This window comes from Haliaeetus albicilla, chromosome 27 (genome assembly GCF_947461875.1).
Source record: "Haliaeetus albicilla chromosome 27, bHalAlb1.1, whole genome shotgun sequence".
Classification (NCBI taxonomy): domain Eukaryota; kingdom Metazoa; phylum Chordata; class Aves; order Accipitriformes; family Accipitridae; genus Haliaeetus; species Haliaeetus albicilla.
This window is the reverse complement of record NC_091509.1, coordinates 19,330,194-19,357,586: the sequence shown is the minus strand read 5'-3', so window position 1 is coordinate 19,357,586 and position 27,393 is coordinate 19,330,194. Positions and strand designations below refer to the sequence as shown.

The 27,393-nt window shown below is 38.5% G+C and overlaps 1 protein-coding gene across 1 annotated transcript; it reads left to right on the top strand.

Moving 5' to 3' along the window:
* Nucleotides 1-135: 135 nt before the first annotated feature.
* On the top strand, nucleotides 136-26,264 carry SEC24A (SEC24 homolog A, COPII coat complex component). Its single transcript, XM_069772966.1, has 23 exons — nucleotides 136-223; nucleotides 5,342-5,863; nucleotides 8,189-8,356; nucleotides 10,044-10,121; nucleotides 10,450-10,616; nucleotides 11,221-11,393; nucleotides 12,433-12,535; nucleotides 13,337-13,463; nucleotides 13,827-13,936; nucleotides 14,329-14,441; nucleotides 15,096-15,214; nucleotides 15,860-15,915; nucleotides 16,238-16,444; nucleotides 16,755-16,875; nucleotides 17,464-17,622; nucleotides 18,152-18,325; nucleotides 18,736-18,846; nucleotides 19,242-19,417; nucleotides 20,941-21,078; nucleotides 21,753-21,857; nucleotides 21,998-22,090; nucleotides 22,652-22,755; nucleotides 23,165-26,264. Exons 1-23 carry the CDS (start codon nucleotides 151-153, stop codon nucleotides 23,277-23,279), a joined length of 3,312 nt encoding a protein of 1,103 aa, XP_069629067.1. The 5' UTR covers nucleotides 136-150; the 3' UTR covers nucleotides 23,280-26,264.
* The last annotated feature ends 1,129 nt before the right edge of the window (nucleotides 26,265-27,393 follow it).

Genomic DNA, 27,393 nt, shown 5'->3' with positions numbered 1-27,393 from the left:
GAAGTGCCACGTGTACGTAGTGCGCTTGCGCTGCTCTTCCCGGTAGTTCCGGTGCGGGGCCCGTCCCTTCCCTCCTCCCCCGAGCTGGGCCGGCCGCTGCCAGACGGGCGGCACCGACGAGACCGGACGAGCCGAGCCGAGCCTGCCGCCATGGCCCAGCCCGCCAGGCCCCCCACCGGCTACCCCAGCCAGAACGGTGCTGGCCAGCAGCCCTATAGCAACGGTGAGTGCGGTACCGGGGCCGCCTCGCTGGCGGTAGAGGGCCGCAGGGCCGGGGCCTGGTGGTGGTGGTGGTGGTGGTGGTGGTGGCGGCGATTGCCGCCCCGTGGCGCTTTCCCCCCCGGGCCGCCCTGCGCCCGTTCTCCCCGGGGGCAGCGGGGGAAGGGTGCCGGTGCCCGCGGGGAGGAGGTGTCCCGGGTGACGGGAGTGGGGGGAGCCGGCGGACGAGGGGTGGGGTGGCGGAGCGGGGGGGCGTCCCCCGTTGCGTTAGCTGCTCGGTTCGATCACTTACAGCCCGTAGGAACGGGAGGGGTTCGCAGCGGCCCCGGGGACAGTTCAGTGTCCGGCTCCAGCGACGCCCTCACCGGACACCCGGCGTCCCGGGGCGGGGGGGTGTTTAAAAAACAAAAATTTAAAAAAAATGGGGGTGACCGAGTCCTTCTGCCCCCCCCCCACCATCCCTCCGGGAGCGTCTCCCGGTCTGTGCGATGTTTCTGCCGCCCGTACCCCCGAGGGAGCCGAGGCAGCGCCCTGCGCCCCTGACCCTTTGGAACGGAGCTGTACATGTGGCACTGTGGTTATCGCTGGCGGGGGGGAGACCTGGCTGCAGCGAAACGGGGCTTTTTTAATTTTTTATCTTGTTTTTATTTTGTCTTGCTACGTGCGCTGTGGTCTGCGAAAGTCTTGATTACTTTCTTCCCCTCAAAATATGTACTTTTTTTTTTTTTCCAAAAATGAGATGTCAAAGGTGAAACTGAATAACTTACTAGCCAGCCTTTTAAGCTAGGAAGAAAGAAACACAAGGCAAGCCTTGTCGCTGTATCTGTTTTCTTTGCATGTGTGGAATTCCGTGCTGTTGGAAGTATTTCCTGATTTCGCATATACAGGCAGCACCCTCTGTACTTGGTTCCTTAATTACATGCTTCTGTGTTTCAGTAGTTGCGCTGCATCATAAGCAATTCAGTTATAATGAGATCTTTTGATTTTTCTGTTTTATGCACGAGTAATTAAATGGTTTGACTTGTCTTCCCCCTCCTCCTTCACAGCGCACTTATTACGTTTCCTCAAAGTCATCTGCAAAATGGCATTTTACAAACAACCATATAGTTGCTTATAGGGTCAAGAAAGTGGGAAGTGTATGAATACAGTCTGAAGAGAGAGCCTCTATTTTGGAGAGCTTACGGTCTAAGCAGAGAATGTACAAAGAGAATGTTAGCTAATGTAATCAAGTGGGATGATTTACAGACTGGCATCGCTTCATGTTTGCTGATTTCCCTGTAGTCAGATTAAGCACATAATGGAAGTTCTGGAGAGGCAGTCGGAGGAGGAGGTATTTCAGGCTACCCAGCCGTCAGGTGTATAAAAAATCAAGAACTGAAACTTAGAGTTATGCAAATACAAGGTAATAAAATCAAACAGTTGTTGTGGTATGTTAGAGATAAGGTTTGGGTTGCTGGCCTTTTGAATAAATTTGATTATTCAAGCATGGACTGTTCTTAGCGTTAAAATACATGTTGAGAAGGTGCTTGCAATCCTTGACCTTTACAGTAAAAACAAAGCTTTATAAAACAGTCTAGAGGGTACTGAGAGGTACTTTTGAGGTAATTACAGTGGTCTATGAGGAAAGAAAGCTGTCAACAGAATGATAAATTGTTATATAGCTGTCAGCTCTTCCTCTCAACTTGTTGCTTGCTTTACTGCAGGTAACTTCCCAAGCTCGCGTGTCCATAAAGTGAAGGCAGTAAATTGTCACAGCAGCACCGTGTGCTGACTGGGAAATTGTTTAGCACGGAGCATCGGGTTGCTTAGCAACAACCTTTTTCTACTTCATTTGTGTTTTTCTTTTAATAGGACCAGTATTCTGTATTCATTTAACTGCAGGTTACTAATTTGCTTTCCAGTTAATAGATCTGAAGTGCAAACAAGAAGGAGAAACAATTCTTTTAGAACTGTTTTGCTCTCCTTATGTGGTATCTTAGCATGGCGCTTTGAGGTCATGAGATGCTTTAGAAGCTGTTGGTTTGGAAACCAGTGGGTCAAAGTCAGCTGAAGTGGGGACTGGTGGTGACAGATCCCATGGCAGTTCGGTTGGGATGCAGCTTTTCAGTATGTTTATCTTGCATCTCCCTGGAAGTTGGAGAGGTGGCAGCTAGTGAAAGTAATATACTAAATAACTAGCTTGGAGTAGGTGATGCTGAAATTCTTTATGGCAGAAAATATGACTTGAATCCTAGCCTCCTGCACTAATATTTTGACCCCTCATTTTATAGAACCATCAGGCAACCTTCATATATATTCTGGTGCCGTTCCTGATCTCTTAGAAATGTCAAATGACCTTGTGTTCCTGTAGAGGTGTCTTTCGCTGTTAAGTAGGTGGCCTACCTCGTATTACTAACTCATTTCTCTGGTCTCTGAGTGTTGGTGGTTTTGCTGCCGTGCAGGTGATCTAGCTCTTCAGTCTACACTGAGTTCCTTGTTGGTTCTTGGCTTCACAGAACAGCACAGAAAACCAGCAGCAGTGTTTGCGGAAAGCTGGAGAGCCTATGTGCTCTCTGGCAGGCCTCAGTAAAGAGGTCAGGTCAAGATGGGTACCTGGCAGCAGCAAAACAGCAAGTCCTGAGGAGTTTTTGTGCACTGTGGAGCCCTTTGGAAAGGGTTTGCACCCCTCAATGCTGTTGCTTTAGTTTTGTTGGCAGCTTTATGCAGGCTTGTCTTGGAAACGTGAACTGCGCACAGGCTATCGAGACTTCTCGTTGTGCTTGTGACTTTAAAAATAAAAACTGAAATTTGGAACATCATGCTGTCGGGAATTCAATTTTTTTTTTAAAAGCAAAGTGCCGTAGAAGATATCAGGTCGGTCAGTTCCATTGCTTTATCCTCAAACTTATCCCTCAAGCAGGGAAAACAGTGTGTGTAAGAGCAGTCCAAGTATTCTGATTCCTGCCTAGGCTACAGAGTCGTGCTCTAAGGTGAATAATCAAGTTATGAAATTAATTTGTATTTGTTCTGTATTTTTCATACAGCTTATAATAATGTTGTTTTATCAGTGTACATGCAGATGCAGTCAGGAGGCCTGGCATCACATAAGAATTCTTCATCATTCTTAGAGTTAGCAAGTTTAATTTACAATGGATTTTGTAAATTAATTGTTGAAAACCCATCTGATACACTGCAGGGTAATTTTCAAAGGTGAGTTATAATTGTTAGCATTTTCATCTTTGCAAGCTTTTTGTTTAGACACTGTTGGTTGTAGAGAATTATTAATTACTAGGATTTATGAGGAGCATTGTAAGGACAGCAGGGTATAACTGGATTTCCTAACTGAACGATAAGTAGCATTGAGATTAATGGGTGGAGAATAATATGGTATGTACTTTTTATGCACAAATAACAGAGGCAGTGAGGATGAGGTCACTGGCACTGTAGTACTGCCTTGGCTATGTAGTTAGCGTGGATATGTACGATATTCAGTGAAGTAACAGCTGTCTGATCCATAGCCTAAGGCTTTCTAGGGAATGAGGAGCTAAATGACCGGTGCAGTGTTTGTCCTAACTAAGTATTTTAATGTATTCCGCGTTTAGCCTAATTTATTGTCAGAAATGCCCGAGTTCAAAGTTATTTTAACTTGGAAATGTGATCTTCCTCACCTTTTGAAATTTAACTAGAATGTTTCAATAGGAAACCAGCTGTCTTTGTTTCAATGTTAAATGAAATTCTGTGACTTCATTCTCATAGCAGCTGTTTCCAGTACTTGTATGGTAAATATATATCCACTTTCCAAGCTAATCTCTCTGGCATGTTTTTGAAAATTTAAGTGTTGAATCCCACAGGCATTTCTGGTCTGGAAAGTTAAGTGCTTTTGTTTATCTAGGTTCATAAAGATTGTCCAAATCTTAACTAATTCTGGAAATCTGGAGAATAGTATGGGGTTGCAAAGAAAAGGATCTTAACTCTAAACCATGAAGATGATCTTTTCTGCTTTCAGATGTTTTAACTGTGCATGTGGAATGTCTCCAGTATTCAAACTGTGTGTTTGGGGGATGTGGGGGGAGCCACAGCGTGGCTGGCTTAAATAAATGATACAACATTGGAAAGCATTTTAGTAATTTTTAAGGAGTCATGGCTGGCTGTGGCATGCATTATCTAGTGTATTCTGCTCAGAAGGATTTCACTTGAAAATTTCTAGTCTCCGTTCAGAATGCCCATTTTATGGCAACAGTGTGAACAACCTTTAGTAGTAACTTTCTTAAAGGAGCTTGTATTGCACTGGAAATCTCACATTACTCTCTCTTTGTGTTCCCGTGTAAAACAGAAATCTGATTATGCTCAGCGTTGTTTACTGTTTAGAGAGTTACTAACCTTTTTTCAATTTTTTTTCTTCAAATGAGAGTAAAACTTAGTTCAGCTATACCAACCAACAAATACATAAAATGCACCATTAACATATCAAGTTTTCTTTTCCTGATTGGTGAGTTATTTTATGATAAAATCACCCTTCATTCCATGTTTGTGACCAGTCAGCTACTCACATGAGTGGTATGTGTATGGAATAGTTCTCTTACTGAAATTAACTGCAGAAACTTTCATAGATTAACTCTGTTACTTGAGAAACAGCATGGTGACCTATGCTGAAACTGGGTGTTTGTGCCTTTGCCATAAGCTAAAGTTTAAGTTGGTGTCAATCGTCAAATGAAACTGAGTTATTACGTAATGGATGCTTCCGCTTTGTCTGCTCACTTGTACTGCTGCCAGCTGTGTGGGAGAGCACTGCTCTTTGGTCGGCTTGCTTTTGGGTGTTTCTGAAGATAGAAATAGTATTCGATGTGAATTTCAGTCTAGGAGGATAGATTGCACTCAGGCACTGGAATGCTTAGTGGTTGCAAGGCTACTGTAAAACAAAACAAAGATCTAAGTGCAAAATCCTATCAAATTCATGTCTCCTGCAGCAGTACTTCTGTTGCTTACACCTGGTTGTTTGAGGGGAAAAAAAAAGAAAGATTACTTTTATGGCTTGGAGACTAATAAAATCCTAAGGAAAGAGATTCCCAGGAACATCTCTGATTTTCAGAAGTGGTACACAACACTGACTTTCTAAAGGGTTTGTTGGTTTTTTTTCTTCCAGGCCCTGTTCAAAATCAGCTGATGCATTCATCAGATGGCCAGGGATATAGCCCTTCAGTTCCGGGATTGTATTCGCATCAGACGCCAGCAAAGGTTCCTCCCCATCAGACTTCTGGACAGTACAACTATAGTGGCTCTCAGAACGTTTCTCAATTAAACAATTATCAAGGACCTGGGCAGACTCTCAATAGACCACCAGTGGCACATTTCTCTGGGTCCCCAGTACAACAGACAGGTCCTGTTCCACAAGTGCTGCTGCCTGCATTGCAAAACTCAGCTGCTATATCATCTGCTGGTAGCTTTCCTCCTGGAGCTAGCCCACCAGTGCTTTCAAACTGGCAGTACAGCCAGACTCCTGTGAGTCAGCCAGTTGGGTCTCAAACAAGCCATTTGGCTCACATGACGGGGACAGGGTCAGCTCAGTCACCGTCGTCATTATCAGGAAATACAAATCCTCCAGGAAATTATCAATATGCTGCTTCTCCAGGAGGTCCTCCGCTTCAGAACAGCTATATGAAGCCAGGTAACCATAAATTTTTTATATTTTACCAGTGTCCATTTCTCCGTGTCCTTTTTAAGAAAAGTATATAGAATTGACTATGCAGAGACATTGTGCTTGTGAAACAAGGTTGTCAAAGGAGATACTCTGAGAAAATGTACATCACAAATACTGGGGTGGTTTCTTTGGATTAGAAATGGAAGTTCTGTGCGTGGGTCAGGCATTTCAGCTGGCTGAAGCAGGTAACTCCTGAATGGTGTCTCGTTTTGGGAAGCTGTGTGTGGGTAATGCTGTTTCTGTGACCTCCACCGTTCCTTGGGGTGGCTGTTGGAGCACTGGCATGCTTCAGTCAAGTGGGGACTTTGGGACTTCATGGTTGAAAACTGTAGTCCTGTTGAGTGAGTATGGTCCTTTTCAGTTTAAAACTTGTTAGCCTTTCCGTTAATCACTTGATTCATGTAGTTCTCTGAACAGCCTAAGTCAGGTTGATGCAAACAACTTGAGGACAGCCTGGAAAGAAAACTGAAAAGCATTCTGTGCCATTGAAATAGAGGCCAGTTGAATGGAAAGCTTCCTTCCTCCAAACTTGTAATTTTCACTATCTAATAATAATTGTCAGTCTTTAGAATGTACTCTGAAAGCATGCGATGCAAAGAATTACCACTTCTGTTACTGCTGCTTGTGTGGTGGTATATGCAGTGGCGAAAAGCTTTTTCAACACTAAATAGCTCTCTTATATAACTTCTGATTATTAGGGAAACAAAGTTAATACTCAGGCTTCTCTTTGCCAGATTGCTGTTCCTCGTTACAGAGGGGTTTTTTAAACTGAGCTAATAGGAGTTACATACAGAAATATTTTATATGTTAAAGCAAATATTTTTTTCTTGTGAAATGCTTTTAGCCTCCTTAGATATTTTTCTTGATGCTAGGTTTTTTGTTACAAGCCTGACTAATTTTGTTAGGATATTCAAACTGTCTTAAGCTCACAGAATTTATGAAACTAATTCTGGCAGTTTATTGGAATAAACAATTAGGAATTTGGAGTTAGGGAGGAAAATGCTGAGAAATTTTGGAAAGTGGCATATGAAATGAGTGAGTGTCTGGAATAAGAGAGTTCTTATGTCCATTCAAGGGTGATTCCTCCTGAGCACTTTCCTGGTAGTTTTTTGTAGAACAATGATCACTTTTAAAATTAATTTAGCTTGTCTTGCTGATCATGCTCGTTCTTAGAACAAAGCTCTGCCAGCTTCCTGCCTGCATGGCCAACTTTGGACAGCCTCTCAGAGACAGAATCTCTTCCAAGTTCTGTGATAGTATTGCCTGCATATAGCAATTATTAATTAGTTCTGCAGTATCAAACACTAAGTGAACAAACAGGTAACTTCACTGAATGTAATTTTTTTTTTTTTTCTCCTTCCTTTTTTTCTCTCCCTCCCCCCTTAAATGTGACCATACTGTGGAGGCTCATGAAGTTGCATATTTTGTGTGGTGGGAAATTCGTCAGTATACTTTTGTGTATGGCTTACAGGCTTCTATACCATGTTGAGACCTGGTGATACTGTACAATTTGGCCTTATCTTTTGAAAGGCTAGCTTTTATATTAAAACATTGGTGTCTTCCTAGAGTTAAAGGGGCAGTTTTACTGGCCTCTGGAATATAGGGAAAAAAGGGGTGGAAGTGTCCTTAGGATTTGGCATTATTTGAAGGGAAGAAAAGCAATTGGGTTTCTAAATGTCTTGGCTTGAGAAAGTCCTAGAATTTTAAAAAAGAAGCAATTAAAAACTTTCCTGTGACTTTTAACATGGAGGGTTAAACATTTCAGAGCAAAACACCTCACACTCACACAGCAAGTTTATTCAAACTGTGCATTGCTGATGCTTTCCCAAGTGAAATCTTTTTGCCAAGCAATTTTAGTAGCTATAGAATCTGTACATTGCTGTTTTTTATCAGATTATTGAAATGGAAGATGAGCATCCTGTCAGAAGGGATCTGTTTAGACGCTTACTAGTTCATTCATATGGGGCTGTACTATAACTTTATAAAGTCCAGACTTAGTAACTGAAGTTGGGATGCTTTCTGTACCTCTTGAAATTCTTCCCAACAATAGCAGCAAAAAGCTGAAAGAGAGATCATGGATAATAGCTACAGGAACCCAGTATGAGAAGAGCGTGACAGAAACAATCCAAAGTTGTTAAACCTTCTAGATGCATGTTGGTATTTATGTATCTCATGCTATTCATGATTTGAATAAGAGGAATATTTAGTGTTCAATCTGCATGTTTTTGTAACAAAACTTTTGTGACTTTCTAAGCTGGCTTAAACTCCTTGTAAAAATTAATCTCTTTACAGGATCTGCACCTCCACCAGTGACTCAGCCTTTAACTCCACTCCACCCTCCTGCAAGGCCACCTTTAGGACCTCCACCAGTTGGTGGTCCACCTTTAATTAGGCCATCAACACTGACAGCGGGACCACCTAATACACAGTCTCTGCTAAATTCAGCTGCAAATCGAGATGGTAAGAAATAATTTGCTCTTTTTGTTGAATTTGCACATTACAACTTGCTCTAATGTGCAACCTTTAAAGTCAAGTACACTGTTCTATTAGACACTCAAATGGTAAAATTGATACTAATGCAGCATAATTTTATCTGAAAGGAGCAGGTAAGGACTTGGAAGGAAGTAAAATATTTCTTGTTGACAGTTGTTAATAAAATAAAACAATTAACACTTCAAAATAGATTCCTAAGTGCTGTTTGACATGTCCATGTCTCCCATAGTTGCCATCTCTTTTTTTTATTTTTAATGTTCTAAAGTGATACTGAAATTTTGATTTCTCTGCATCCTTGACTGCTGTGGAGGATATAATCTATGTATAACTTCCTGTACTGTTTTATTCTGCAGGGAAAGCTCAAATGCGGACCCTGCAATTCCTTGCCTGTTTATGTAGCTGTACCTTATTCTTCCCTTCTGTGTAAAATCACTGAAACACATACCTTGGATTTGTTCATTTTCCGAAGGTTGTTACTAGAGGCTGTTAAGTGTCAGCTGTTGAAGACAGATACCTGACTTCCTCTGTCTCCTGTGGGCCTTGCACAAATATGCCATTGGTTAAGAACTCATCAGGGCTCTGTATCAAACAGACCTATAGTTGTATTGCATTTAGTGCCCATGCTAGATGGGGCCACGTGGTAGTCGGCAGTTTTATTTCTACATATATAGTTTGTTCTGTCAAAGCTGTTGGTTCCTTGCATGTTCAGATTTACAGTTTCTTTTATGTGGTAGCTGTGTGAGTACAAGAATAGTATATTGAGATTTAGCTTAGCTTTGAACATATGAAATGCATTAGAAACTGCTTCTGCTTAGAAAGTCTTTTCTTCAAAATGAAGAGAAACATTTCTAGGGCCATGGAGAGATAGAAATGTTTAGTCTGTGAAGTAGCTTGACTGTTGCATACTAGCAAGATTCAGTGTATAATGCAAGTTCCTTTCATTGGGCCACCTTTACAGATTTTAATGATAATAAAAAGTAAATTGAGTACCTCCTTCTCCTTAGCAATAGGTAATTGGGTTTGTATATTGAGACATAGCTAGCTTACAAAAAGCAGTCCTTTAGGAGCACTCTCTCAATTTCAAGGTTTTTCTTCTCTCAGCTGGAATTTATATCTTTACTGGTATGTGACCATATCAGAACTGTTGGTGTTTGGTGAGCAGTGCTGGACTAAGTGTGTAAGTGAAGGGCATCTGGTGTTTCTGTGAATTATCAGTGGAAAAAGTTCTTCAGGGAACTCAGTACCTAAATTCCAAGGTGCTTTGAAAACTGCAGCTAGCCTACAGACACTTCCTCTGTTGAGAAGGAAGTGTACCCTGACACTTTATTGTGTATCAGCTTGGAAGTTAAGGCAAATATCTAATCTGAAGTAATCTTAAAAGATCATTCAACCAGCAGTGTAGGGACTTTTGTTTCCCTTGAAAAAAGATTGTGGGGTTTTATGAATGTCCTTTGTTGAGGTCACGTCAGCAGGGAAAGTGTGTGTGAGAAAGAGGTTAAGATGTATATTTAATTTGGTTTTGTCCTGGGACAGAACAAAGTAGATCCAAAGTAATCTTAATATTCATCCAGCAGGTCACGAGGTAATTCCAAATAAATCCTACAACTTCTTAGTAACTTGTGAAAATTTCTACTGAGACTGTGTTTCTTAATAGGCGATGCTACATCTGCTGCCAGCGATGGGTCTGTGGTGCAAAACAGCTATGATGCAATAGAAGGTGGTGGCCTCATGGGTAAGGCTTTGGAATTAAAAATGTTTATTATTATGTAACTTTTTTTAAAAGAGTCTGGGACAGACAATTTTAGGCATTTATGTACAAACATATATACTTGGTTCGATGTCTTGAAACTAAATATGAAATTTGAAGCATTGACAATGGGCATGTCTGCCTGTAAGTATGGTAAAGCAGTTAAGAGCATTTTGCAAAATTGACAGCAGTTGTCAGTTGTTTACACTTAGAAACTAAATGACAACAAAAAGCCCTCCTGCTTTATTAACACACTGAGCAAGTTGCTGTTCTTCAGCAATTAATTTTAAGTATTTGTCTTCTCTGCCTTTAGCAACTCCACATCCTTCTCCTGCACCTCCAAATCTTAAGATGAATAGAAGTGTTGGGTATTCTTACCCTACCTTACCTCCAGGCTACCAAAATACTTCTCCACCTGGAGCACCAGGAATGCAAGCATCTGCTTTGCAATATCCGGATGGATCTAAACATTTCCACCAGGTAAAGATTGTCTGGTTTTTATCTTGGTACTACCCGTGGTGCATGTGGGTAAAGAAAAGCGAAGATTGGTGTGTGTTGTGCATCTGTGGGGTGCTGCTCCTACGGTTTGCTGTTTGGTGTGCCATTTGTTCAGTATGGTAGATGTAGTCTAAAACTAATGCTTTTGCTGACGCCTTGTATCAGTTTGGAAAAGCTGGGTGCCAGCTCTTTCTGAAGTTTCCTATCCTTGAATCTGTTAAGAATATTACTCTTAAAACTTTCAGCTGCTTTTGGCATGTTTTTCTTCCCTCAGGTTGCTATTGTTAGCTGAAGTATTGGGTTATTTTCCTGAAATTTCAAAGCAAACTGACGAACACTTTTGCCAGCTGAGCCTCTGTATTTCAAGAGCTTTGTAGCAAATGTATGCTAATTTTTACCTCTGTTATGTTACATGCCTAAGTCCAAGTTTATGTAACAAGTAGTATTTCTAAATGTATTGTTGTAATACAATGGCAGTTAATACACAAACAAAACAAAAAACTGAAAGGGAAATATGTTTGCTTTTTAAATGAACTGTGGGTTTCATCCAAGTAATTGGTGTTAATTTCTGAAATTTTGACTCTAGCCTGCCCTGGGTACTAATCACTTAACTGCATCTATGGCGGGCCTGAGTCTACAGCAAGAAGGATTAAGACCTGTGAATCTTCTTCAAGAAAGGAATATTCTTCCTATGACCCTCTTGAAGGCTCCTGTCCCAAACTTGCATGAAGACATCCAGAAGCTCAATTGTAACCCTGAGTAAGATTATCCATTTGCTATAATTCATCAAAATAAGTAGAATTATAAATGCCTACTTGTAGACATAACTCTTCACAAAATATTTCCTTAATTTTGTGAGTAGAAAACATTGAAAACAGGCTTCACTGTGTTACAATAAAGGCGGTAAGTGGTTTAAATTTTGAAATGTGGAAAATTACCTGTGTAGATAGTATGAGGGAAAAATACATTGCTTGCAAGGCAGCTATAGATAGGTACAACACAAAAACTTTACAATATAGCTGGCAGTGAGTATGATTGAGAAAAGATATAAAATAGGAGTTAACTCACTTGAGTGAGGTACACCAAAAAGACTGTGAATGCAGAAACATGAGTGACCTCCGTATTGAAGTAACCATTTAAAACAATGGAGTAAATGGAATGTCAAACAAGAGTCTGGCAATTGGTTATTCAAGTCCTCTCTTTGAGGAGACCAACCAAACTGTGTATAACCAGGTACTCCTGCTTTCCAAGTCTTTTTTGATAGATAAAGGAAATAACAGCATCTTTGTGAAGTTGTTCAAACAAACAAGCTGGACTGGATTTACAGAAGTACTGTGCACATCCGCACTTGTGGAAGCCACTAAGTTCTAAAGTCCCTGAAATGACTGTGGGGTTGTTTATCGTTAGTTTTGTGTAGTTTTAAGACAACTTTTTAAACTTCACTAGTTCAGATTTGTATATAAGGCCACCTCAAAATAGTATTCCAAAATAACACTTAGTATATAAAGATTTGGTGCAACTTTGAACATTGTTAGGCTTAGCTTTGACTTGAGTGACTAAAGTGATGCTCAGTTCTGTGCAAAGAGCATGTGTATAAAATAACATAAGAACTCAAAGTAGGTACTGTGGGTCAAGCTCAGACTAAAACAGAATGATTTGACGGAGTTGGAGAAGATCCTTTATCTGGAAATGGATATTCACCATCACCAGCTCTAGAAAAATATAAGGGTGCTCTGTACTACTGAAATAATTTTATTATCTGAAAGCCTCTGAAAATAACCCTTTGTCCTCCATGTAGGTTGTTCCGCTGTACCCTGACTAACATTCCTCAAACTCAGGCCTTATTGAATAAAGCCAAACTTCCTTTGGGGCTCCTGCTTCATCCTTTCAAAGACTTATCGGTATGACAAATATTCAAAACTTTAAATGCTGAAATATCAACTACTCCTGTATTAAAGTCCAGAGCTGGACAATGGATTATAAAAGAAGGGCAAGTACATTGGCTAATCTTGGCCCAGAAAAATTACCCTGGTAACTGACATTTTCCCTGTTCTATACAGATCATTGTAATTTTTCTGAAATTTATCTCCCTGCCATTTTTAAACGTTCAAGCCTCACTTAATTAAGAAAAACCCTCCCAAACCTCAAAAAACCAGAAGCTTAAAGGCAGCACAGCCCTCGGACTGTGACAGAAGGCAACACATTTAAATTCCAGTGTTGCTTCGATAGCTTTATCTTGTCAGAGATATCAGTTGTAGTTATTGATTTCCTATACCAAACCTAGTACTAATTCTTAATTAAGAATTAACAAAGTTAAAGGGGTTTGGATGTCCTCAGATAGCCAGAAGACTGTGAATTTAGCAGTGCCTCTTTTAAACATTGTTATTTTTCACAATTTAAGTAATTTTTCAAAGATGGGGGGGGGTGTCTGATTTTTTTTATCTGTATTGGGTATAGGACTTGGTCTTAAACAATCAAAGTAAAATGTAAGACTTTAGAGGCTTGAAAAGGGAACTTATGCAGTCAAATAGGTTAGAGCTCCAACCAGTCCTCTTAAGGAATTGTAGGGGTGCTGTGAGGATGCAGAAATACTTCCTTCAACAAGTATGTTTTGACTAGCTAATCAGGAAGAAAATGTTGTTATCATAGGTGAATAGCTGTAGTGTGGTGATGCTTTAAAACAGGAAGCTTTTCTTTTCCAGCAATTGCCAGTGGTCACTTCAAGTACTATTGTGAGATGCCGTTCCTGCAGGACATACATTAACCCTTTTGTCAGCTTTCTAGACCAAAGGAGATGGAAATGCAATTTGTGCTATAGAGTGAATGATGGTAGGTTTTAAATGTGCGTATTGTTTTAAACTGCTAAGGTTAACCTTTCCCACCTTGGCCTTTGAGACTGTAATATTGTTGGCCATATCAGTACTAGCGATCATCATCAGTCATGCTGGGACTGTGAGACATGAGAAGTGTTTCCCATGGGCAAAGACAGTGGTGTCACTAATGAGGCACAGTAAGTCAGATGTCATCTTCCAAGGTACCCTAGCAGGTGACAAAGTAGCTGCCCTATCTAGTATAGTTCTCCAAGAAGCGCTGCCCAACAGGCACAAAAGAGTTGATGTATTTGTTTTAAAATGCAGCACAGCTAATACTAGTGTCAAGTAATAATATATAAACTTATCTGTTTATATATAGTTCCTGAAGAATTCATGTATAATCCTGTGACAAGAGTTTATGGAGAACCTCATAAAAGACCTGAAGTCCAGAATGCTACTATTGAGTTTATGGCTCCATCTGAATACATGGTAAGGCTTTATTTACTTCTAGTTATTCTCTCCCTTTGATTTATTTCCAGAGGGAAGTCAGAAAAAGCCTTGTTATAGAGGATGCTTTCCAGCTTAGTAGAACAGTTGCTGCCTCAAGGAGTGTATCTGAGAACTCATGGGAAGGACTTCAGATAGTTCTTCGTTTCTAAACATTTATGATGTCAAAGTTCTGCATTTAAAATATGTAGGCATTTTTAGGTCTTCTGGAAGAAAACTATAGTTCTAGAGCTACTGAGTAAGACAAATGCATTCAGAAGTTTTACCTGTCATCTGTATGCTGTTTTAATAGAGTTTAAACTTGCAGTGGAATGAATAAACCCAATCTAATAAATGTTAATTTGAAAATTAAAGGTAATCTTTTCTTTACTCAGCTACGTCCACCTCAACCACCTGTGTACCTCTTTGTGTTTGATGTCTCTCATAATGCAATAGAGACAGGATACTTGAATACAGTCTGCCACACCTTGTTAGACAATCTTGACTTGTAAGTACCTTTTTCTTAGAATCTCCTTTTTTCGTTCCTCTTATGAAACTTGTCATAGACATCAACATGCCAGTACTTCCTGTCTAGAAGAGAAATTTCCTAGCATTGGCTAGCAGTGGCCAATGATGTATTAAAATGTAGTGTAAAGCTGTAGTCTTTTTCCCATCACAGCTGCACTGGTATCAAAAGTAATTTTGAGTCTTGTTTCTCAGTCTGGCTCTTTCCTATCTGCTTCATCAATCCCCCAAAGGACTAAACATCATGTTTATGATGTCTTTTGAACTGTATTTTTTAAAAGCTGAAGTTCAGATAAGCATTTGCTGAAAGGAATGCTTACGTCTAATAAACTTTTCATAAAATACATGCTGTTTGAACCAATATAAATGCTGCTTGATATTTGCAGCTTGTTTCTTCCTTTTCTTCCATTTCTTAATACCCTCTTAAAAAATTTCTTGAGTGTCTGCTAGGTGACTCTACTATGAGCTTCTTTTTTTTCTTTCTTCTTTTCTCCAAAATGACTTACTCAAGCTGTTGCAGTGTAGCTGTTAAGCTAACTACTTGGTAACAACCTCAGACAGGTGCAGTGGATGTTTTTAAAAAAAGCCTGCAGAAATGAAATTTCATCTTGCTGAACACCGTATGTCTCATTTTTAGGCTTCCTGGGAACACTAGAACAAAAATAGGCTTCATAACATTTGACAGCACAATCCATTTCTACAGTCTTCAGGAAGGTCTCTCTCAGCCTCAGATGCTTATAGTTTCAGATATTGAAGGTATGCAGAAATAAATTCTGTGATTAGTATCTACTAATGACTGCTGGTTTTGACAGCCTTTTTAAAAAATATATCTGGTGAGAGTTTCTAGATCAGATCCTTAGTCTCTCTAGCAATGGCTTTAGAAGTAGCATATTTCTGTGTTCGTTTATGAAGCCCCTGATGTACGAGCAATGCTGTGGCTCTTCAGGATGTAAAACATGAAGACAGCCTTCCTAATTTCTAGTTTAATTTGTACAATTATCTAGATTTCTCTTACGATCCCAAATACTGATGCTTGGTAAATTGTTACAGATTCTGTGGTGACTGATGCTTAGCGCTTGTTCTTCTGCCTTTAGTTTCAAGTCACCTTTTACTTTATGTTATAGGGCAGGGCAGAATGAACACTAGAAAATCTTCACTATGTGTTTTTACTTAATAGTCTTAATTATCCTTCAGCCCTGTTGATTGCTACTCTAACATGGCATTCTAGCCACAGGTATGCTTATGAGGGGAAAAAAAAAAAAGGCAATCCACATAATTGTGTTTAAATGGGTTTACACACTGATACTGTATTCTTTTTTCAATAGGTATAATGGCTGGCAAATAGAATTGGGGGAAGCTTTATGTGTTTTTAAAAAATAAATACTTTTTTTTTCCTTCCAGATGTATTTATACCAATGCCAGAAAACTTATTAGTAAATTTAAATGAAAATAAAGAGGTAAGAACTACCTTAAAGAACTAGTGGCATTCACATAGTTTGGGATATGCTTGATAATTCCTGGATTACTTAATGCTCTTTAACACCTACAGTTTAAATGCCAAGTTTGAGGTGGAAAAAAGAGGTCTTTTACTTTATCTATGTGACTGTGAACTTTTGCCAACCTGAAACAAGACAGTACTTGACTTTTGCTAGGGCCTTTTCTTTACTACCTTAGTATTAGAAGTGTTTATATGTGTTTATGTATGTTGAGCAATCAGCTCTATAAAGAAGAAAACTCTAAAGGCTCCTAGCCTTAATACATTTGTTTTCTCAATTGTAGCTAATTCAAGATCTGTTGAGGACCTTGCCACAGATGTTTACCAAGTCCCTGGAAACTCAGAGTGCTCTGGGGCCTGCATTACAGGCTGCCTTTAAACTGATGTCCCCCACTGGAGGTAGAATCTCTGTCTTCCAGACACAGCTTCCATCTGTGGGAATGGGAGCACTAAAGTCACGAGAAGAGCCAAACCAAAGAGCAACTGCAAAGGTTAGAAAAGCAAAAAGGCTGAGAGAACTGACTACCCTGTTCTGTACATGTAGGTGGTTCTGGAATTGCCTGTTCTGGGTTGATTTTGTGGTTCTCTTGTTGGGCTAACCTTCCTTTGTTAAAGTAGTAGAAAAAACAAAAAAAACCCCAAGCACTATAAACACAGATTAATGATCTGATTTTTTTTTTTAAGATGCCACTGTAATCAGTTATGAAGAATCAATTATTAGTGTCTCTGAAAACAGGCATTAAATGTGTTAATCTGTTTGAATTTCCTTTTGTATTTTGTAATACTCTATTGTATTAACAGGACATACATCTGACACCATCGACTGATTTTTACAAGAAGTTAGCCTTGGACTGCTCAGGGCAACAGGTTGCAGTGGATTTATTTCTTCTTAGCGGACAATATTCTGACTTGGCTTCTCTAGGTAAGTCATATTAAGCTGTTCTGGGGCGTGTAACTCTTGTACTTCTGGCAAATACATAGAATCTACATTAACATTTAGTATATCAACCTGATTTGAATGAATCTAGTGTGTTAAGATGCAAATTAATCCTTGATGAGCAGTGACAGTGAATAGAATGTAATCTTTCAGTCTTTCCTGATTTAACCTAGCTGTTTTTATATTCTCCCTTAGTGAGTCAGGATTCTTGTGATCCTGGTATAAGTGGCTCTCCTTCTTTTATGCCTTTTAACCATCAGTGTAAACATCTTTAGAAAAAGCTTCATTAGCATTTTAGTTATTTTCTTCTCCATTTAACCACTTTCAAGTGACAAAGTACCTGTAATTTCAGGCCAATGGAAAATTATTTTAACACCTGAAACTACGCACATACTTGAACATACAGTTGTGTTACATCTATGTCTCTGTATGCAGGTCTGTAACTGTGCAACAACTATTTGCAGGTGTGAACAGTTTAATAATTAAAGGGAATATTGCATTCAACTGGTATATTTAAAAGATTTACACCAGCAACTGTCTGCAATCTGCCAATATATGTGGGTTTTGTTTCAGGTTGTATATCAAGGTATTCTGCGGGTAGTGTCTATTACTACCAGTCTTACCATCATAAACACAACCCTGTCCAGGTGGAGAAACTGCAAAAGGAACTGAAACGATATTTAACTAGAAAGATTGGGTTTGAGGCTGTCATGAGGATAAGATGCACCAAAGGTTTGAACACAGTTTTTTTGATTGGGGGAGTGGGGCGGGCAGGCAGAGGGAAGTGGGTGTTTACTGTTATTTAGAAATGTTTTGATTGGTATTTTGGCTGTTATGTAAGCTTAAATGGTTAAAAGACAAAGATTAGAAAAGTAAAATTCAGTACCAGGAATCAGACCATTTATTAAAGACTGTATTTGCAGTATCTTTACTGGCATCCAAGTTCCATTTTACAGTGGTTAAAACTGGAAATTTTGTTGGACTGCTATTTCAACAAGGGACTGTTTTTATAGTTTAGAGAGTTACTACTATTCTGCATTGATTTGACTTCCTAATTCCTGCTTTCTGTGAGGCTTTGTGGATTCTATGGATTAGTTGTCTGTTTAGGATATTTACCTTTCCTGAAGATGCTTTATTTCATTGAGAATGATCTTAACGTTCTGATACAGAGCAATCTAACAGTGATGGCACATGTGTACATGCTGTCTGTACTTCACGACTATAAAAATAAAAATTATTTGATGCCATGCTTATCTTGTAGGTCTTTCCATTCATACCTTCCATGGGAACTTCTTCGTACGATCTACAGACTTGTTGTCATTACCCAATGTAAACCCAGATGCAGGATATGCTGTGCAAATGTCAGTAGAAGAGAGTCTTACTGATATGCAGGTTGTTTCCTTTCAGTCAGCTCTCCTGTACACATCCAGCAAAGGTAAGATATTCAGGTATTGTTAGCTGCATTGACAGTACAGTATTCAGATGAGTTTTCTTGTGTCCATTTATCAGCTGCTATTCAGTTGCAGTAACTTAGACAAACTATTTTATCTACTATCAAGATCACAGCTGTGATATGTTACTCATGTTGTTGATGTTATTGCTTCCTCCAGACCGAGAAGTTTCTTGGAAAACTTAGCTCTGGTCTGAAAATAGGTAGACTTAACCCAGAAACTGAGACCTAACTGTTTTTAAAAGCTACTGGAAATGGCCTGATTCACCACTTGTATGATAAATTAGATTAAATCTTAAATTTTCTTTTTGCTATTGAGTAAACAGTGGCATTTCTTGTATTCTTTCATGAAACAAAAGTTATGTTTGGAGATTACAGTTTTTCTTTTCTTACAGGTGAAAGACGAATTCGTGTCCACACTATGTGCTTACCTGTTGTAACAACACTGAGTGAGGTCTACCTAGGGGCAGATGTACAAGCCATCACTGGGCTGTTAGCCAATATGGGTAAGTATGATAAGAGCTTGTTTGGATGTGTATGGATGACAGCCCTAAAGCTCTGAGCAGTAGTCCTCTAGGGAGTAACATTAGAAGAAAAGATTGTTTCTTTCTAAGGGTGCTTTCTAAGTTGCAAACCTAAGAGGTTGGTTGTTTGGGTTTTTTTAATGCTTGGCTTAGGTAAAGTATCAGTATAGATGTATGTAGTCACCTGGACTTACTCTGGTGCATCATCATGGGCCCCTGGCTTTTTTTTCTGAATCACTTGGCTTCCTCTATAGTGTAGTAAAAGCTTATTAAGATGCATGGAAGTATATGTTAAAATGAGAAAAGTTAACATATGTGACTGTACTCCTACCAAGGGACAAAAAGTCTCTTATTTGAGCTTTGTGCTCTATTTTTAGCTGTGGATCGATCAGTTTCTGCTACCTTGAGTGATGCTCGGGATGCCTTGGTCAACGCAGTGATAGATTCTTTATCTGCTTACCGTTCATCAGTCTTAAGCATTCAACAACCTGGTCTCATGGCCCCCTTCTCACTACGGCTCTTTCCACTTTATGTACTGGCACTCTTAAAACAGGTAAGAGTTACAAGGAAGCTGTGCAAGAGCGTGATTGTCTGTTTGGGCATGTCAACCTGAAGTAAAAAGACATTTCTTCGATGTACAAAATGGCATCTAGCTTCTCTTTCAGTATTTTTGAAGGACTCAAAATGGAGAAGTTGCTTGATTTAGATTGTTTAATAAAACCAGTCTTCCTGCAATTTGCCATTAGAGTACTGAGAGATTTTAGATTTGAGAATGATCCTTCTTGCACAGATAAAAGTTCTCTCAAGATAACAATTCCATTTCTCTGCGCCCCAGAATTTGATGACTTGAAAAGTCAGTGTAGAACAAGTCGTATTTAATTGTTTCTCAGGCCTGGGTAGATAACATATGATTTTACAGGTGGCAAATATGTTTTTATCTTGGAGTCTGTTATGAAAAATGGAGGGATTTGGCGAATTTTATGGAGCAAATGAGCAAATGTATCAGGGTAATGGATGGGCCTTCTGCTCTTGCCTGCAGAGGAGAGTGATAGGGGATAGAGAAGATGTTTAAAGAATATCACTATGGAGAATGATCTAGTTGAGAAGCAGGAGTTCAGAAGTGTGTATTAAAAAAAAAAAGTATAAATGTTTTAGGCAAGGGAATAGGAAAATATTAAAGACACTGACTAGTCTAGAGAATGTGGCAGGGTACTGGTAGAGTGTTTTTTTCAGAAATCTAATTTTTGTGCATTTCTGGAAACGTAGCTCCACATAGCAGTTCAATGTGGATTAAAAGAGAGCTACCTGGCTGGTAAGGAGGTAGTTGGCTGCCTGATCTTGCAAAAGGTTTAAAGCATTTCACAGTATTTACTCAATGTAAGTATTTTTTGACTGTATTTCACTGAAATGATACTAGAAGTGATTTTAAGTATTGGACAAGCTAGCTTTCTGTTCTAGAGAGAATTTTCTGATTCATGCCTCTTGATAAGGAATTACCCAGCATGTTGTTACTAGCATGTTCATCCTGACATGTGAGCTTTTTCATATAGAAGACTTTATAAGTGTTTGACCCAGTCAAGTGGGAGGAGTGAGCCCTTGTTTCAGTTCTAGCTGGTTTTGTTTTTTTTTTTTTTTGTCCCATCGAGCCAGGAGTATCTCTTTCTTGTAAATCCACAACTACCTAAGATTATGTACATTGAAGCAATCGTAAACTGCTCCAATATTTGTTCTTTTAAATTCCATCAAGTAGCATTTTTGAGGGGTATGTTAGAAGAGATATATTTCAAGATGCTGTCATCTCAGCTGTAGTGCTCACTAGAAAGGATTGATGGTGCAAGGTCACAGTTAATTCTAGAACCCAGAAACGGGAATAAGGAGACTTGTATGATTTATATGTGAAACACTGGAGAGAACTATGGAGAATTAAAATAGCAGTGGTAAAATACCATACCATGAGAAAATACCAATGGCTCATCCCTAAGACTTAAGTAAGTTAGAAATAAACAATAGATGCTGTGCTAAATTCAGCTTATCTGACTTTGCTTTAACGGTCAAATTAAATGCCTGATCTTGCAGAAAGCATTTCAAACTGGGACAAACGCACGTTTAGATGAACGCATTTTTACCATGTGTCAAGTGAAAAACCAGCCCCTTGTTTACCTCATGCTTATGACACATCCCAGTCTGTACAGAGTTGATAATCTCACAGATGAGGTGAGTATTTGCATTGCTACATGGTCTGTTTGTCTGATTCCAAAGATTTGTATGATGTGAAAATTTATTTGTGTTAATCTCACAAGTTTTCTATGTTAAAGCTGTGTACCTAAAACTTACTGTTTCATATTTTCCCATTTGTTGCATTTATGCATTTGTTATTTGGGACTGGATTGAGGAATTCTGGAGAGAAGCTGTGCTCTGGCTATGGGTGGATGGGGAAGGTTTTTTCTAAATTACTTCACTTTTTGCCTTGTGTCATTATCTTGCACTATGAATCACATATATGTAAAGATAGTATAACATGCTTTTTGTCTCTCTGTAGCTTCCTTTTATTTTAAAATGTCAAAATAGTTCTGTGAACAGTGAATGTCTGTGTAAGAGCCTAAAAAATTTTAGAAATCATGTCTTTTGTACATAACAAATCTGATATTCCAGTTCTAGAACTAATTAACTAAGATGAAGTTGATGAAGTACACCCTCTCCAAATAAAACATTATAAGATTTATTAGTAAATTATGCACTTGAAGTATGACTTGAACTAAACGGAGAAAAAGGGTCCAGCTTCAGTATTCAGTGTAATACATCCTATTCTTATTTAACCTTCTGTTTTTGTGCCTGTTTCAATGCATCAAGATGTGAACCACTGTTTTTCTTTTTGCTTTTTCCTTTAGGGGGCTCTTAACATAAATGATAGAACTATACCTCAGCCACCCATTCTCCAGCTGTCAGTGGAGAAGTTGAGTAGGGATGGTGCTTACCTTATGGATGCTGGCTCTGTAAGTTGTGTGGTGGTGGTGATCTTAAAAAGTATCCAAATTTACTTGATGCATTCTTTCTGAGAATTCAAAATGTGTAAGAGACCGCTGAGGTGTGGTTTTGCACTGGATTAATGTTGGTATTACTGGGTATCTTTCAGGTAATGTTTCTGTGGATTGGGAAGAACTGTGGGCAGAGCTTTATCAGCCAAGTCCTTGGAGTTCCAAATTATGGCTCAATACCACAGAATATGGTACGTGCTTACTTTGCTGCACACCAATGGTACAGTCCTGCCAGAATATTATTTTCACGAGAACTGAAATACTACTATTCAAATATTAGCCGTTTAGTTATTATTCACTATAAATCCAGATTCAGGGAAAGGAAGAAAGAATTTCTATTACCTCTCTTGGAGTTTCTCCAGGCTAAAACTCTATAGATCTTCCCATGAAAGCGCAGTAAGAAGAGGCTGGCAATGATTAAGTTTCTGAGAACTGTGGGAGCAGACTGAGAATACTTGCAAACAGCAAGCACAGTGGGTTAGTGGGAAATCCTTCGGTTTCTGCAATAAAACAGGTATCAATCACAGCTCTGTCATCACCGTTCTGATAGTCAATTGCTGATACCAGTTTAGTGCACTTGACCGTTTCAAGCCCTTTAAAAGGAGACTAGACTAAAACTATACATCACAAAACTTATCTGTCTGGATTTCCTTTATACGTGATTAGGATAGAGTTGGGCTATTTTAAGTGTTCCTTTTGCTGTTTTCCTGAAAAATATCATGTATGTATTAATGATACCCTTTGCCTCTTAGACACATCTCCCAGAACTTGAAACTGCAGAATCCATCAGAACAATAGCTTTCATTTCTTGGCTGAGAGAACAGAGACCTTTCTTTCCTATACTATATATAATAAAGTAAGTGGTTTTTTAACAGTCTCTGTGCTTCTTTAGGGACCTCTTAACAATACGTATTTGGATATCATATACTGAACTTTCTTAATGAAAATTTTAACAACAGTGCATGCTGCCTCTAACAGATTTGACAACGGATATGACTTGTTATGAGTTGTCTCCACTTAGAATTTCCAGACTAAAAAAGACTACATGTCATAGAACAATCTTTAGTTAATGTTGGATAAATGTAGTAAATGCTGATAATTGCCCTTGTTAGGATTAATCACAAGGGCTATTTGAGATCCTTTTTTCATATGTCCTTAAACTCTTGAAATATCTTGCCACTTGACCTGTAGCTTTATTAATGCATTGCACTGTAGATCTTGGCGAATGTTTATTTCACTCAAATGCTTATATTTTCATTTTTAAGGGACGACAGTCCATTGAAATCAAGTTTTCTGCAAAATATGATTGAAGACAGAACAGAATCAGCCTTATCATACTATGAATTCCTCCTTCATATACAGCAGCAAGTGAATAAATGAAACACTAGCCTTTGGCTCACTTCTTTAAGGAAAGATTTTGCAGTAAAGAACGATTGTGCTTGTAGTATCTTCATTAAATCTGTGGCCTGAGGCAGTTGATGAGAAGTTCTCACTGTGATTTCAACAAACTAAAGCAAATAAAGGACCACATCTGAGAATCAAATGTGCAACTACATAATATTGTACCTTAAAAAAAAAAAAAATCAAACTGTTGGAACTGGCTGAGCACCTTTAATTTGCTGCAAATCATGTTTTTACTGTAAGTAGTTGCAGCATGAAGTACATTTACAAAGGCAATACTGAAAAGGTGAAATACATTTTGTAAAATAAAGAGTTCTTTGTTGTTCAAAATGTATATTTCTGTAACTCTTTGCATTTTTTTTTATTTTTTTTTTTTGCTGCTAGATATAAAACCTCACAATACTGATCATGATTTGCAGGGAAATTCTTTCTAAGTGCATCCAGTGATTACAGACAGAACATCTCAATGTTCAACTTAATGCTTAAAGTAGCAATGAAACAACTGTTCATTGTGAAACGAACAAATACTTATGAAGCGTAGAATCCAGTGCTTGGATTGGATTATGGCTAATAGGACTAAAGGTAAGCTTAACCGAGACAAGATGGCTGAATTTGTTAAAGCTTTTAATAAGTCAGTATTCTAATTTAAAAAATAGTGGGCAGGAGTGGGCCCTATATGAGAGACATCTTAAAAAGTCAGTGGCTGAGTCAGCAGCAAACGTAGACTTAGGTAGATGGCAAGCTTTGTTTTTCTTCAGTAAGAGGAATAGTTCTAATTTTAGTTTGTGAATGGTGTGGGAGGAGAAGGGCAAGGAAGGTTATTTCAGATTTTTTGGTTTATGTTTAGACTTTTGGCTCTTGTTTACATTAACTGAATGTTAGGCCCCTAAAATCTAGTGTGTTTCTGAAGTGAGTTTGTATGACAGCAGTTCAAACAATGTTTCAAGGCAACATTGAATATTTCAATGTTAAAATTGGAAAAGAAACTATTTTTCCAAAGACAAAAATATTATATTGTGTTTGAAGATTTGTTTATGGTTTGAGACACACTTGAAGTTTAAAAAAAAAAAATTTTTTTTTTTTACTGCAGCTGTGTAATGAGCCTAGGTCCAAAGCCAGTGTGCACCAAATAAAAGCTTTAAATATACTCTCAGATCCCTGCCAGAGCTACAAATGGAAGTTGACATTGAACTTGAAGTGAAAATTTATATACAAAAATATTTAAATCATTTTGTAAAAGTGTATTGGTAATTGTTCTGTTTTGGAGATTAAGCTATCACTGAAAGCTACCAACATAAAGAGTATTTAATTACTGTATCCCAATGCCCATGGAAGTGTTTCATATAGAAAAATCTTGGTTTGCTTTTTTGTTTAATAGTGGTAAACTTAAAGGTCTTGCAAAACCTACTTTCTGAGGCAAGTAACTTGAACAGGTAAAACACAAGTGGTCAAACATGTACTGTGGTTAGGCTAGTTAACTTACATTTTGTGATACAAATGTCAAAGGACATCATAGGGTAATCATTTGCTGCCATTTCAGGCTGTAGCTGCACGTGATTGTCAGGAGTTGCCTTACTTCAGGGGAGAAGTTTCTTTGCGGAAGTTGTTCTTGTCGCTTGAGCACAAGAAGCTAAAGTTCAGAACAATGTCTAAAATAGCATGAAAAGACTATTAGAACCAATTTAAGCTTCCCTGTCTGCTGTCTACATAGCAAACAGGAGTATATTTACTTGAACAGATTTTCAGAGAATTGCACGGTTTCTAGTCATAGTGAAGAGGTTTTTTAAGTTTTGACAGTCTGATTTTTTTTTTTTTTGCCAGCGGAAAGGGTCTCTTTAAATCATAAATGGAAGCTATGCACTTGCATAGGTTATGACTTAAAACTCGTGTTTGGGGAATATTATCACTCAGATGTTGAAATGCATCCTTGCATCTAACAGCCCACCCAAAGTCTGTTTCTTACTGTGACTGTATTTTGCTACTATATCCCTTATTTTTTTTAAAAACATACAATATTGGAGATAGCTTCATTGCTTTATGTATACCAGACTAATGGCTAAAGATGTCAGTCTTTGTGGCAATTAATAACTTTGAAGTAGAGTCCCTAAGTGTTACAGAGCAAAACATTATAAACGAGACTCAGATGAACTCTCTTGGAGTTCTCTTCACTTCGGAAGAAATTCTGTATTGAACTTCGTTAGTTTATTCCCTCACAGTGGGGAAAGGCCTGCTGGTTCACCTTGTGTTGCTGTAAGGGCAATACAGGACAGATGAACACACAAACTACCTATGATGTGTCGTTTTTACCCGCAATTGAAAAATGAGGACACTGAAGATGAACTGCAAAAACGGGCAAGAGTGGCTCTGGTACTTAGATCTCAGCACGACAACTCTACCACTGCAAATGTACTCTATTTTTCTAGTTGAAGACTTTTTTTTTTAAACTATTTCTGTATTTGACACACTAGTGTTCAGCCAACATTGTTACCATCCATTTTACTTTGCTTTCATTATCGTTTTTAATTTAATATATTTGAGTCTAAGTCCACATAGACTGTGTTGCAATAACTAGATGATTCACTTTTCTTTAGAATTAATTTCTTAACAGAATTTAATCAAAGATGCAGAATGGCTGTTAAGTAAGGGACCATTAAATGTGATTTTAAGGTTCTGTTTACTATTATGGATGTAATCCTTATAGTAAATTTAATTTTGTAAAGTAGTGTATAATATTGTAATATTAAATCTTTGTTTTCTGAACTCAAACATTTGATCTTCAGTATGAAGTTATAAATCTTCCCCCTTCTGAATTTGAGACAGGATTTACTTGTCCTCCTTTTTACAGTTTGTAATTTTCACTGTTTTATTCCTGTAAAAAGTCATTTGTAACACATGCAAATGCTTATTTTATCTGTGCTAATTTATCAGATTTGGCTACTCAATAAAATTAATTGAAAGAACTCATGCAAGTCCATCAGTCCTTTCTTATAAATAATGTATTTGATCAATTGAGATAAATACCATGTACCAAAAGTGATAAATTCTGCTTTTAGCTAAAATGTAGTATTTAGGTGATAAAAACTGAGAGGGAATTTGAGAAAATTAGTTCCAGCTGACTCAAATTTTTCTTCTGTCACTGGCATTTTTTTTTTGTCCCTCCAGAGCATCTCTGTCAGTCAGCCCTGTTACTCAGCCCTACCTTGGGGTTTGTTCTTCCAGTAAGCCCGCAGTGGTGCTGCACCCCACCATGTGGTACCCTGCCATCTGGCTGGAAGGTGGTCTCAAGAGCCAGCTGACATTTATGGTTGGAATTTATCCTTCAGCAGTGTTCCCAAGATGGTGATCCATTTTATTGTAGGTAACCTGGTATCTTCATTTAACATCCTAGTCTTTCAACACTTTTTTTGTAATAGTCATTCCATCTTATGCTTGCCAGTTTTTTTTATGAGCTGTCATCATGCTGGTTCATCATACATAAGTTAATGCATGAGCTTGGTACTTTTACCTCTGTATTTAACAGTTTTTTGAATACAGAATCCTATCATTCTCTAAATCACTTAGTATCACAGAAATATTAATTGGACTTGTTGGCATAAAGTTCTTCCTCAATACATGTAACGATCTGTCCTGCTGTTGCTGAATTTCACCACTCCAGCTGTAGCTCGGCGTTCAACAGGCAGCCATCCTAGCACTGGTCTTTGGAACTCCAAATACAGGATCTTGAAGCTGAGTCCTGCTTCTAATTGAAGTGCCTGTGGCACAGTCTGTGAGTTAAGGAGTGCAAGTTGTTCAGTGTCAAGGATGTTGAAGGTAATTAGTTTGAAGTATTGATGGAAAGTATCCATGTCCCTGTCTTCATGTGGTTTGGCTTTCAGGTCCTTTTGCTATGCATGTTAGCTCTGTGAATGTTCAGCTAAGGGAATAATACTGTAGCCCAGTTGTGTCACTTTTTGTCATGCAAGTAGAGGTGTGATGGACTTATTATTGTGCATAAATATGGATGTTATGCCAACTGTATCTTGCTAGAAAGAACCGAAGACACTCCTTGTTTTATATTGTTACAGTAACTCTGGCATCCTTGAGAGGTCCTTCT